Below are 12,751 nucleotides of genomic sequence, written 5' to 3' on the forward strand. Positions count from 1 at the left end.
ACAACAACAACAGGCTGACTTTTTTAGCTCACTTCATACAAAGCTTACTCAGTTGGATTACAAATCGTTTATTTTTATGGGGGATTGGAATGGCGTTTTGGACGTACAGATGGATAAGGCTGGTTTTTTTAAGCGTATTCCGTGCCATGCCAGATTGCCTAAGTCTTTTTTTGAAATGAAGGACGATTTGGAATTGCGAGACATTTGGCGTGACACACACCTGCATGAAAAGGATTATACTTTTTTTTCTGATAGACATCAATCTTTTTCTAGGATTGACTTCATTTTGTTGACTAATGACTTTTTTTCTAGGATTAAGAAGGTAAAGATCTGTGCAAGAGCTATTTCTGACCATAGTCCAGTATGGTTAGAGATCAATAAGGACAATAGAGATAGGCGCTCGTGGCGCGTAAATGAGAACTTGTTTAGAAATCAGAAAAATGTGGAAGAATGTAAACAACGGATGAAGGATTTTTTTGAAATTAATATGAATAAGGATACGTCTATGGACATGGTTTGGGATGCTAGCAAGGCATATATGAGAGGGGTGCTGATATACATGAATAATAAACACAGACGTACTTTGGAAGCTAGAAGGAAAGAATTGGAGAATGAAATTAAGGAAAAAGAGAAGGCCTTGATTTTGAATCCATTGGATGCGAAGACTAAGGAGGCTATTAAGCTATTAAGAGGACAATTTGATAAATTAATGGCTGATCAAGTGGCAACTAACTTGAGGTTTGCCAGGCATAATACTTTTTGCAATGCTAATAAGCCAGGTAGATGGCTGGCTTATAGACTAAGGAAAAAGCAGAGGGCTTCTAACATAGACAAAATTGAACATAAGGGGAAGGTAGTGTTTCAACAGGATTTTATTAAGGAAGCCTTTGTGGATTTTTATTCTAAATTATATGCTAAGGAGAAGATTAATGAAAAAGATATTGATGAGTATTTGGAGAATGCTAGCATCCCGGTTCTTACGCAAGTACAAAAAGAGGAGATTAATCAATTGATTACAGAAGAAGAAATATTTACAGTAATTAAGGAGTTGAAGGTCGACAAAGCGCCAGGTACAGATGGTTTGACTGCGGCTTACTACAAAAATTTACAATTAGAGATGGTTAAACCGTTAAAGCAATTGTTCCAGACAATCCAGAGAGGGGGAAAGGTGCCTCCATCTTGGAGAACTGCTTTCATCTCTCTGATCCCGAAGGAAGACCAAGATGCTACTCAAGTAAAAAACTATAGACCGATATCACTATTAAATACAGACTACAAGATATTTGCTAAGGTGCTGGCTAATAGACTGATGAGGGTTCTGCAACGGGTGATTCATGGGGATCAAACTGGGTTTATTAGTGGTAGGCAAATGAAAAATAACGTGAGGCATATAGTTGATGTGTTGGAATTTTTGGAAAGGAACAACCAGATCCCTGCGGTGCTAATTTTCTTAGATGCTGAAAAAGCTTTTGATCAATTGAATTGGCAATTTTTGATGAAAGTTTTAGATAAAATGAACTTTGGGGATAAATTTTTGCAACCAATTAGGGCATTATATCAAAAACAAACAGCTCGAATAATAGTTAACAATAGTTTGTCAGAAGTATGTAGTATTGAGAAGGGTACAAGGCAAGGGTGCCCGCTATCGCCTTTATTATTTGTGTTAACATTGGAGACATTATAGGTAAAAATACGAAATTCGGAAAGAATTAAGGGTATACGGATTAGAGATCAGGATTATAGATTGAGAGCGTTTGCAGATGATCTGGTTGTTACAGTGACCCAGCCGGAGAGCTCTGTTGTGGACCTGATGGAGATAATAATGCAATATGGGAAGGTTTCTGGATTTAAAGTTAATGTACAAAAAACTAAAATCTTGGCCAAAAACATGACAGCATCGCAAAAGGCCCTTCTAGAAGGGTTAACTGGATTTGAGATTGTCAAAAGGGTCAAATATTTGGGGGTGCTTTTGTCGCCCTCGAATACAAAATTATATAAAAATAATTATGAAAAATTATGGGGAAAAATTCAAAAAGAAATGGAGAGTTGGGAAAAATTGCAATTGTCTTTACTGGGAAGAATTGCAGCAGTAAAAATGAATGTCCTGCCTAAATTTTTGTTTTTATTTCAAATGATACCGATTCTTAAGAAAGATTCTAACTTGGAGGAATGGCAGAGAGGTATCAATAAATTTGTTTGGGCAGGGAAAAGACCACGAGTCAAACTTAAGATTATGCAGGATACTCGTGAAAGAGGTGGTCTTAAAATGCCTAATCTTAAATTATATTATGAAGCTGCTGCGTTAGTAGGTATAAGTGATTGGATTAATTTGACACAAGACAGATTATTAAATCTTGAGGGCCACGACTTGTTGTTTGGTTGGCATGCATATTTGTTGTATGATAAGAAGGTAGATAATGTGTTTAGAGTGCATATTTTAAGACAGGCATTGCTGAGAGTTTGGAAGAAGTACAGACATAAGCTAGACTGCAAGATACCATTGTGGGCAATTCCAAAACACGCAATAGAAAATATACATGCTGGTTTCAAACATGATGTGACTACGTACAAGGAGATTCTAAACTTGGAAAGAAATGTCTGGTGTTTGAAACCATATAGTCTCTTGCGAGATGAGAAGATTGTTCAGAATTGGTTTCAATATACTCAGCTACGGGCCAGGTGGAAAGAAGATCAGAAAAATGGTTTTACAATGACTGATGAAAATCTGATAAAGCAAATCAGAAATCAGGGTCCAGCACATATTAAATGGATATATCTTGCATTGATAGAAATTGACTCAGAAACAGAACTTGTTAAAGACTGCATGATAAAATGGGCCCAAAATATCCAAGAAGTTATTACAATGGACACGTGGGAAAAGATCTGGGTGAGGAATGTAAAATTTACACAAGCTCAAAATCTAAGAGAGAACTTTTATAAAATGTTCTATAGATGGCATTTAGATCCTAAAAAGCTTGCAAGCATGTATCCGAATTATCAACCAAAATGTTGGAGGTGTGGTGATGAAGATGCAACATATTTTCATGTATGGTGGACTTGTAAAAAGGTTAAGGCCTTCTGGATAAAAATTTGGTGGCATATGCAGAAGATTTTCAAGCAAAGGATAAAGTTTTGTCCGCAACTCTTCTTGTTGGGAATAATTACAGAGGCTACGGTTGTGGACACTAAGCTGATGTTGAATTTAATCACGGCAGCAAGACTTTTAATAGGTCAATATTGGAAGAAAGAGGAATTGCTGACTATAGAGGAATGGACTTTAAAGGTTTCCGACCTGGCAGAGATGGCAAAGATTTCGGCTTACTTGAAAGATCACTCGCAAGAACGTTATATTATGGAATGGAGAAAATGGGTTGAGTACATCCAGAATAAATATAGGGTTAAGAAGTTTCATGTAGCATTTGAATAAGTCTTCCTTCGCTTTTTCTTTCTTTATTTCCTTTTTTTTTCTTTTTTTTCTATATATATTTAATATCATTAAGGTTTGTATTATCCTGTATAAGCTAGAGAGTGATGGATTTTAGAGTTTATGGTTGTTAGCATATGGTTGTTTATGATTGTTTTTTTTTCTCTATACCTTGTATTTAGCTCTGGGAAGTCGGGGGGGGGAGGGGGGGAGGGGTAGGGAGGGAGGGAGGGGGGAGGGGGAGGGGGGACTGTTAAAGATAAACTGTATGTTAAAACTTTTCAATAAAAAAAAATACAATTTCTCTTTCCTTCATTAATCACAGAGAAAGAATTGTACTAAATTAGCCTGGTTTACCTCATAGGGATGAGACTTCCCATCCAGGTGGGGCCACCTGAGTTCAAGAGGGCCTTCAGATTGTGCATCACTCTTCAATGGGGAAGCCACAGTCCTGTTTATTTTAAAAGAACTAAACTCTTCAGGTAGAGACAGTCAATCTTTCAGCATGTCAGTTTAAATAAAATATATATTTTGTTTCACTACATGTGCTTGGAAGCCTTCAGATCTACAGTATTTAAAAATAAAGTCTGGATGAGATTATGGTTATTAATGTCCTCAGGAGTTTTTGATTATATAAAAAGACAACTACCTGAATAAAAACAATCCCTTATGAAACAAGCTGAATATCTGTATCAATTTGGCTCCCATAAACACAAACTAAATGACTGTTTTGAACTTGAATTTTATAGAATTACCTAATCTTACCTTAAGTTACATTGCAGTTATGCTCTGGTGGATGGAAATAAGATAACCAGAAAGAAAACCTACATATATATTGTACACTAATCATTAAAATACAAGTACTTACCCCTCTGAAATTCCAGGTTTTTGTGGAAGGAAACAAGGAAAAGTTGTGCTGTTGTTGTTTAGGCCTGTAAGATGCAAAGAACAACATATTTTTTATCCTTTTTTTCATCTTGATGGCCCCTGTGGATTTATATCCACAATACTAATATGATAGGTAAATTAACTTTAAACTGTACAGAAGTGTACTTATTTTGCAGCTTTTAAACATACCGAGGATTATGATTAGTCTCTGTTGATTCCGTTGCTCAAATGATTTCATAACTAAAAGAACTGTGAATAGGCAACAAATTCTACTGTTCTAGGGAAGGATATAACAATTGTTTTACTAGCATTTTAACATAAAAAGTAACAGGAAAAAAGAAAAAATGATATTTCCTAATAAATATAAATAATAATTATGAAATTAAAGCAAGAGAAAGAAGCATGATGTTAACTATCTCTTTTTGTGCGATAGTCTATTTGGTCTAGTCTTTGGTGGTATGTTCTGTGTTTTTGCAGTCTCCCTCTATTTTTTCTAGTTTAGTTCCCATTTTCAAAAAAGGGAAAAAAAATATATCCAGGAAACTACAGACCTATCAGCCTGACCTCAATACCTGGGAAGATTCTGGAAAAGATAATCAAACAACAAATCAGCGAACACCTTGATGCAAACAAAGTCATTACTAAAAGCCAACATGGGTTTGTCAAAAATAGATCATGCCAGACAAATCTTACTGCATTCTTTGACCAAGTGACAAAATTAGTGGACCAGAGGAATGCTGTGGATATAATGCTGTGGACTTCAGTAAGGCATTTGATAAAGTAGATCACAACCTACTACTAGGTAAGATAGAAAAATGTGGGTTAGACAGCATCACCACCAGATAGATTTGTAGCTGGCTGACAGGCCGTACTCAGCGTGTGGTCCTAATGGAACTGCATCTACATGGAAGGAAGTGTGTAGTGGGGTGCCCCAGGTCTCTGTTCTGGGCCCAGTGCTCTTCAACATCTTCATCAATGATTTGGACAAGAGGATAGATGGGGAACTCATCAAATTTGCAGACGACACCAAACTGGCAGGAATAGCCAATACTGCAGAAGATAGGCTTAAGATACAGGAGGATCTGGACAGACTTGAACACTGGGTGCTATCTAACAATGAAATTCAATGGTGAAAAAAGTAAGGTTCTATATTTAGGCAGGAAAAACCAAATGCACAGGTATAATACAGGTGGTACCTTGCTCAATAGTAGTGACTGTGAGAGGGATCTTGGAGTCCTAGTAGACAATCACTTAAATATGAGCCAGCAGTGTGCTGCAGCTGCCACAAAAGCCAACACAGTGCTAGGCTGCATTAACAGAGGGATAGAATCAAGATCACGTGAAGTACTAATACCACTTTACAATGCCTTGGTAAGGCCACACCTGGAATACTGCATCCAGTTTTGGTCACCATGATATAAAAAAGAGTACAGACAAGAGCAACAAAGATGATTTGGGAACTGGAAGCTAAAACATATAAGGAACGGTTGCTGGAATTGGGTATGTGTAGTTTAATGAAGAGAAGGGCGAGGGGTGACATGATAGCAGTGTTCCAATATCTCAGGGGCTGCCACAAAGAAGAGGGAGTCAAGCTATTCTCCAAAGCACCTGAAGGCAAGACAAGAAGCAATGGATGGAAACTAGTCAAGGAGAGAAGCAACCTAGAACTAAGGAGAAACTTCCTGATGGTGAGAACAATTAACCAGTGGAACAACCTGCCTCCAGAAGTGGTGAATGCTCCAACACTGGAAGTTTTTAAGAAGAGACTGGACAGCCATTTGTCTGAAATGGTATAGAGTTTCCTGCCTGAGCAGGGGGTTGGACTACATGACTTCCAAGATCCCTTCCAACTTTTTTATTATTGTTGTTGTTGTTGTTGTTATTAATCATCGCACAGTCAGCTAGATGTTCAGACTGGATTTGGCATTTTTGCCTACCTATCAAGTCCTTACCAAGGACCTGGGATAGGCAGAAGATGGTATTACAGATATCGTCACAGGATGGAAGCAGTTCCTAGTAAGGCTGCCTTTTGCAATTGACTAATGGCGAATTTGTCAATGCCAATGGTGTTCAAGTGGTGCTCCAGTTGTTTTGGAATTGCACCCAAGGCGCCTATTACTATTGGTGTTCTGTACCAGCCTGCTACCGGCCTTGCAGAAAGGCAACCCCTGTACAAACGGCAGAGGCTGGAATACGTCTGCCAAATTTATTACACAAACAAACAAAACATGAAACAAGATACCGGAGCTTTGATCCTCTATCGGAGCGGTTGCTTTCAGCAAACCAGCCCTCCCCCAAACACTCCCTTTATAAGAGTTCAGGGCGTGGCCTCTCTTTGCCTCCTTCCGAGAAGTCCCACAGCCTTTCTCTGCTTGCTCCTACTTGACTGCCTCCTGCGTCGGGCGTCCTTGAACAGGGCCAGCTGTGGGTCATCTTCATCCACACTGTCGGGCTCACACAGCTGGGTCTCCACCAAGTAAGAGGGGCCTGGCTGGGGGCTCTGCGGAGCCTCCAAGCCATCATCAGCAAGTTCTTCTTCAACACCCCCCTCCTCCCCCTCATCTGAGTCATCCGACCCAACTGCCGAACCCACAGGCTGACCCTGAATCACAACAATTGGTACTACCCTTGCTTGCCTTTGACATAGTCTTTCTATTTCTATTTGTAGGTCTTTGTATTTTGTTATCTTCTCCAGTTCTTTCTCATCTATTCTGCTGTCTCCAGGCACTGCCACATCCACTATCCAGACTTTTTTGTCTTTCTTATCGACAATTGTTAAGTTGCAGATGCTTGTCTGTTTGAATTCTGAAGTCCCAGAGCAGTTTGACTTTATCATTTTCTATGACTTTCTCTATTTTATGATCCCACCAGTTCTTGCTTAGGCGGCACTTTATTATTATTGATGATGATGATGATGTCATAATGACCCACTTAATATCCGAAAGTCAACTGTGTTTTGTACTGTGATAGTTTTGTAAAAATATTCTCACAGGAAATAGAAAAAAAACTACCAAATGCACACTCCACACCTCACTTTTAACAACAAAGAAGTAAAAGAAAAACTGGGGAGAATGACTCCCTTCTTGAGATATAGGTATGCCTGAGAGAGAAAGATTCTAAATCCCTTCTTGATATTTTCCCAGCTTGGTCCATTTTCTTATCATTATCAAACATGAGACTATAAGTACAATGTTTTATACTTTCCACCTATAGTTTTTTTTTGCTTTGTTTCTTTGCTTGTTTACCATTCATATTCTGCATTTCTTTACTTCCATCTAGGTCACGGGTGTCAAACTCACAATGTCACGTGATGTGTCGCGACGTATCATGACTCTTTTTGCATTGCCGGCAATGTGGTGGGCCCGGCTTCACAGTATGATGAAACCAGCCCTTGGGCCGGCAATTTGACACCCCTGATCTAGGTGTTAGCCAGACTTTTGCAGCCCAGATAAATATAATTACTCCCCAAGAAAGGTCCCCAATACTTTCATGATACAAAATTAATCTACAATTCTTCAAGCATTTGTTCATTTTCTAAAACCTACTGATCAGAATTAAGACACTATTAATTATTACGATTAGAAACAGATATTGTATTTACTGCCAGGAAAGGCAAAATTTAGCAAACCATAGATACTTAATGTAATATAAACTAATAGGTGACATATAAAGGCAGTCCTTGTTTAGCAAGTGCCTTGGACAGTGACCATTTGCAGTTATTGCAGTGATGAAAGAGTAACTTTGCAACCAATGCCTGCTTTTACTACTTCTGCAGCAACTCTCTCTCTCAATCATGTGTTTGCCATTTTAGTCAATTAGTACATATTGTTCTATGCTTGACCTTATTTTTCCTTTCTCCCCTCTTGGAAAGTGGAATGACTGCCTAAACAATCTATCTCTTCCTGAACTGCTTTTCTCCACAGCATAGCACATCCATAAAATAGGCTAACCATTAATTAACAAGGAAAGCTCTGTAATTAGTTACAGCCCTCCTGCCAGCTTGCACTTCTGCGTGACACTGACAAGAACCTAATCAGTTTCACACTAAAAGCTTTTATTTACCCCCTAAGCAGCTCACAGTATGCAACTGCAAGCAGGCTAGGCAAATAGCCAGCATCAGCACATTCCTTTCTACCTGTGTTCCCCATTGTATGCCTGCTTACTCTCTTGTAATCCCCTCCTCTCCAATGAATGTAAATACAAATATAAATTGTCTTTTGGCTAATTATCTCAGCATCTGGGTGAATATTCCAAAGAACAGGAGAGTGGGGAAAAAGGGTTAAGATTTGCCCTTTTACCCAGCTTCCTGTGAGTCAAGTTCTGGAAACTCTCCTTGCTGTTTGGACTAACCTAGCTGTTTTGGACATCGAATCCTTTTGATGCTGTAAAGCACGGTGTCCAACTCAATTGTGTCACGTATTGTGACGTTTTTTGCCTGTTTTTTGCCTGTGCGGAGCCAGAGTGGACGTGGCCTCCGCATGATGCATCCAGCCTGCAGACTGCCAGTTTGACACCCCTACTGTAAAGCAAAGGAAGTAAAACTGTAAACAGAGACATGGTCATGTGTTTTTCACTTAGTGACCAATTTACTCAATCACCAGACCCAATGATAGTCACTAAACAATAACTATCTGTAGTCGGAGATTAGACATGGTATAAATGAATCATATTATGACTCAATATTAATATTATAGGGCTGATTTTGTGCATTTTAAAAGCTAATATTATTTAATGTATCCATTAATTCTTCATAGTTTGTGAGAAGTATGATTCCTAATATTCAGAATGTTTGGAAACCAGAAGGATTTATTACTGATTTACATTAAGCAACTGACTTGGCTTTGGGATAACAAGTTTAGAGCTATACTGTAAAGATTTAGAGGATTTGGGGCTTTTTTTCTCAACTGACATTCTGACTGAGGTGTTACTCGTACGTACTAAATACATTTATTTAGAAGTTACTATGACAACAGTGATGCAGCAAGACATATTCCTGGAAGATCTAGCAATGTCAACCAAACATTTGCAAACATTTTATGTTGTTGAATTTTATACTGAGTCAATAAACTGATCTTGCAGATATTATTGAATAAACATGCAAACTTGCTGTTTTACCAGGAAATATGAATATGAATGTAAGATACTTCAAAGGATGTAGTATTAGCCAGCAGCATAGTTTCTTAAAAGCTCTAGAAGTAAAATTAACCCTCAGCCATTGAGTTAGTTTGTATACAGATGAAATTTTAATCAAAGGAGCAGCCAGAAACCCCAGCAGTGAGGTTCTCACATTATACTTGTGTTGCTCCCTCTCAACAATTATAAAAATAACAAGAAAACAGAACATGTTTACATTCTAAGCAAGTAAGAAATTCAATCCCACCCAAAGCTGCAATTCCAATCTAATTCATTACCTTCACCTACCATATAGTAGCCGTGACTAGGGGGGCTTTCGCCCAGGTTCGCCTGGTGCGCCAGTTGCGGCCCTATCTGGACCGGGATGCCCTGTGTACGGTCACTCATGCGCTCGTGACCTCTCGTCTGGACTACTGCAATGCTCTTTACATGGGGCTTCCCTTGAAGACCACTCGGAGGCTCCAACTGGTACAGAATGCGGCCACGAGAGTTGTCTTGGGAGTTTCCCGGTACTCCCATGTTACACCTTTGCTCCGCGAGCTGCATTGGTTACCAGTTGTCTTCCGGGTGAGTTTCAAGGTTCTGGTAATGGTCTTTAAGTCCCTACATGGCATGGGTCCGGAGTACCTTGGGGACCACCTGCTGCCGGCGTCAACTTCCCTCCGCCCTGTGCGTTCCCACAGAGAGGGCCTCCTCAGGGTGCCCCCGGTCAGAGAATGTCGGCTGGTGGCCCCCAGGGGGAGGGCCTTCTCTGTGGGCGCTCCGGCTTTATGGAACCAACTGCCGGTTGAGCTCCGGACGGCACCGGACCTTCGCTCTTTCCGACGCGGTCTGAAGACCCATTTATTTGAACAAGCTGGCCTGGCCTGATGGGGGAAGTTAGGGTTTTTAATTGGGTTTTTATATTGTTACTGTTTTATCTGGGCGATTATTTAATTCTTTTTTAATTTTTGTATCCTCTATTTATATGTGCCCTGTTCACCGCCCTGAGTCCCTCGGGAGAAGGGCGGTATACAAATTTAATAAATACAAATACAAATACAAATTCATAGTTGTTTTGGTCAAAAATGACCAGTCAATTTTACCTTTCAAACCATGCCTAAGTTGGTCTCAAGGTAGGAGAAGTGTAAAAGCTTACCTTACAATCACCAATTTCCCTTAAATGATACAGAATAGACTACAGAATAACAGAGTTGGAAGGGACCTGGAAGTCTTCTACTGCAACCTCCTGCTCTAGCAAGAGACCCCATACAATTCCAGAAAATGGTTATCCAATCTCTTCTTTAAAACCTTCAGTGACAGAATGCCCACCGCTTCTGGAGGCAAGCCGTTCCACTGATTAATTGTTCTTGCTGTCAGGAAATTTCTCCTTAGATTTAGGTTAGATGTCTCCATCCATTACTTCTTGTCTTGCTGGTGGGTGCTTTGGAGAATGCTTATAGCCTTAACAGTTTGGCACATCCGAATATAACCTTTTGTAAACACAGGTGACACATATTAGGATGATATCCTCACTTTTTAAAACATACACGAACTAGAAGAAAAAAGGATATGGCATATATTACGAATATAACATGCCAACAGAAATCTAGGTAGATTATGATAACTGAAACAAGTAGCTGACCACAAAAGTATCTACAAACAGAATTTTTTTAAACAAAATACAAGAAAATAGCAAAAAAAATGCTTTCATAAGAAAACTTCACCTGGGTTAGGGACATGCCTGTAAGCTGCCCAGAGTAGCCCCACAGTGAGATGGGTAACAAATAAATAACAACGGCTCAATGTTGGCAGATGGTGGCCCTAAGTAATATCCTAAAAAATAACCCCAGTGAGAGGTCAAAAAGGAAAAAAAAAGTCCACGTACATGTTGGGAGGGACTTGAATTTAGCACAGATTTTGCAAGAGCCTTGGTGGAGCAGTGGGCTAATGCCTCCTTAAGTAACTCCCTGCTTTCACCCACGCATTCGCTAATGGAATGAGCAGGTTGTTAAATGCACATGAGGTATCTCAGGGTGGGGAAGGCTGGGGGGGGAGCTAGTGATGGAACAGGCCACTTGCTTAAGAGCACCCAAGGCTTCCCCTGACCCACTGAGATACCTCATGCTCCTCACAATTGCTTCCCACCCTCAACCTGCCGTGCCAGGTCTCCACAGGCACTGGGACTGTGAGACTCGCTCACCTTGCAAAGATCTAGCGAGTTGTCTCTTCAGCCTCTCCGCTGAGGTTTCTGTGCCTGCTCCCAGCGTGCCAAAAGCAGAACAGGGAGAGCAGGACGAGCACTCCCTGCTCGATTTCTCTGACTCACCAAGACTGCATGCCGCTTTTGGAGCAGTGGGCAGCCTCGGTGAGTCTTCCCCAAAGGCTTCCAGTCTTGGCGCGAAAAGTGTTTGCACACTGACGTTGCCTCAAAGGGTCCCATTGGCTTGCAAACCTTTTGAGTGGAGACTGGAAGCTTCTGGGCACCGTGACCTCATAGGACTTCAGGCACCCATCCGCTTTTGCAGGCACAAAAAATCACGGCAGAGAGGCTGGAGAAGAGACAGCTCGCTAGATCTTCGCTGGGTAAGTGAGTCTCTACCGGCCCAGTGCCTGTGGAGAGGTAGGAGAGGGAATAGGTAGGTTGAATATTGCAGTGCCTCTACGATTGTTCATTAGGGCGAACGATTGCCATGATGCCGCAACATTCGTAACCTCAGGCCTGTGTCATAAGTACTTAGGGGGGGGTTATGTCGCAACTTCAAACGGTCGCTAAGTGAATTGTCGTAACTCGAAGATTACCTGTATTATGCTAAGCCATTGGTTGTTGGGTATAAACCACTGTTAGTTGACTCACTCAAGCCATAATGACTGGCTCACAGAACATGCCCTGCCTAAAACAGAACGGAGCTGACCATGATTTATGAACACAGTTAGTGTTGACAGGGCATCATGCTTCCCACAAGCAAAAACTTTGCTAGTGGGAAAGTGGCAAGGAACAAGAGAGTGTTGGCAATCATACTAATTTATACCAGGCTTGCCATTGACTTGTGGGAACCTGTCAGAAAATGCTGAAAAGGGGCGTTGTCTTACCTGAACGCCTTTTCTCAGCATAACAGATGGAGAATCCACGAATGGGACATACCAAAGCTGCCCTGTCCCTATGGGAGGGAATCAGTCTGGGTCTGTGTCCCACCCTGTGGCACTACCTGTTGCAGCACTCTCCGGCCAAACGAGGCGTCTGCAGAGGCAAACCTATCCAGTTTATAATGCCTCACGAAAGGGGAAGGCGAGGACCATGTTGCCGCCCTACAAATGTCCTCAATG

The 12,751-nt window shown here is 40.7% G+C and overlaps 1 protein-coding gene across 3 annotated transcripts in view; it reads right to left on the bottom strand.

Moving 5' to 3' along the window:
* The window catches only part of ARHGEF3 (Rho guanine nucleotide exchange factor 3), a 148,525-nt gene that overhangs the window by 100,289 nt on the left and 35,485 nt on the right, over positions 1–12,751 (bottom strand). For all 3 annotated transcript variants that reach the window (XM_081317439.1, XM_081317438.1, XM_081317440.1), the window contains one exon: positions 4,293–4,356. In XM_081317439.1, coding sequence (XP_081173565.1) covers positions 4,293–4,356 — 64 coding nt within the window. The remainder of the gene's footprint in view (positions 1–4,292; positions 4,357–12,751) is intronic.

Source organism: Vipera berus, assembly GCF_964194415.1.
Source record: "Vipera berus genome assembly, chromosome: 2".
NCBI classification, from domain to species: Eukaryota; Metazoa; Chordata; class Lepidosauria; order Squamata; family Viperidae; genus Vipera; species Vipera berus.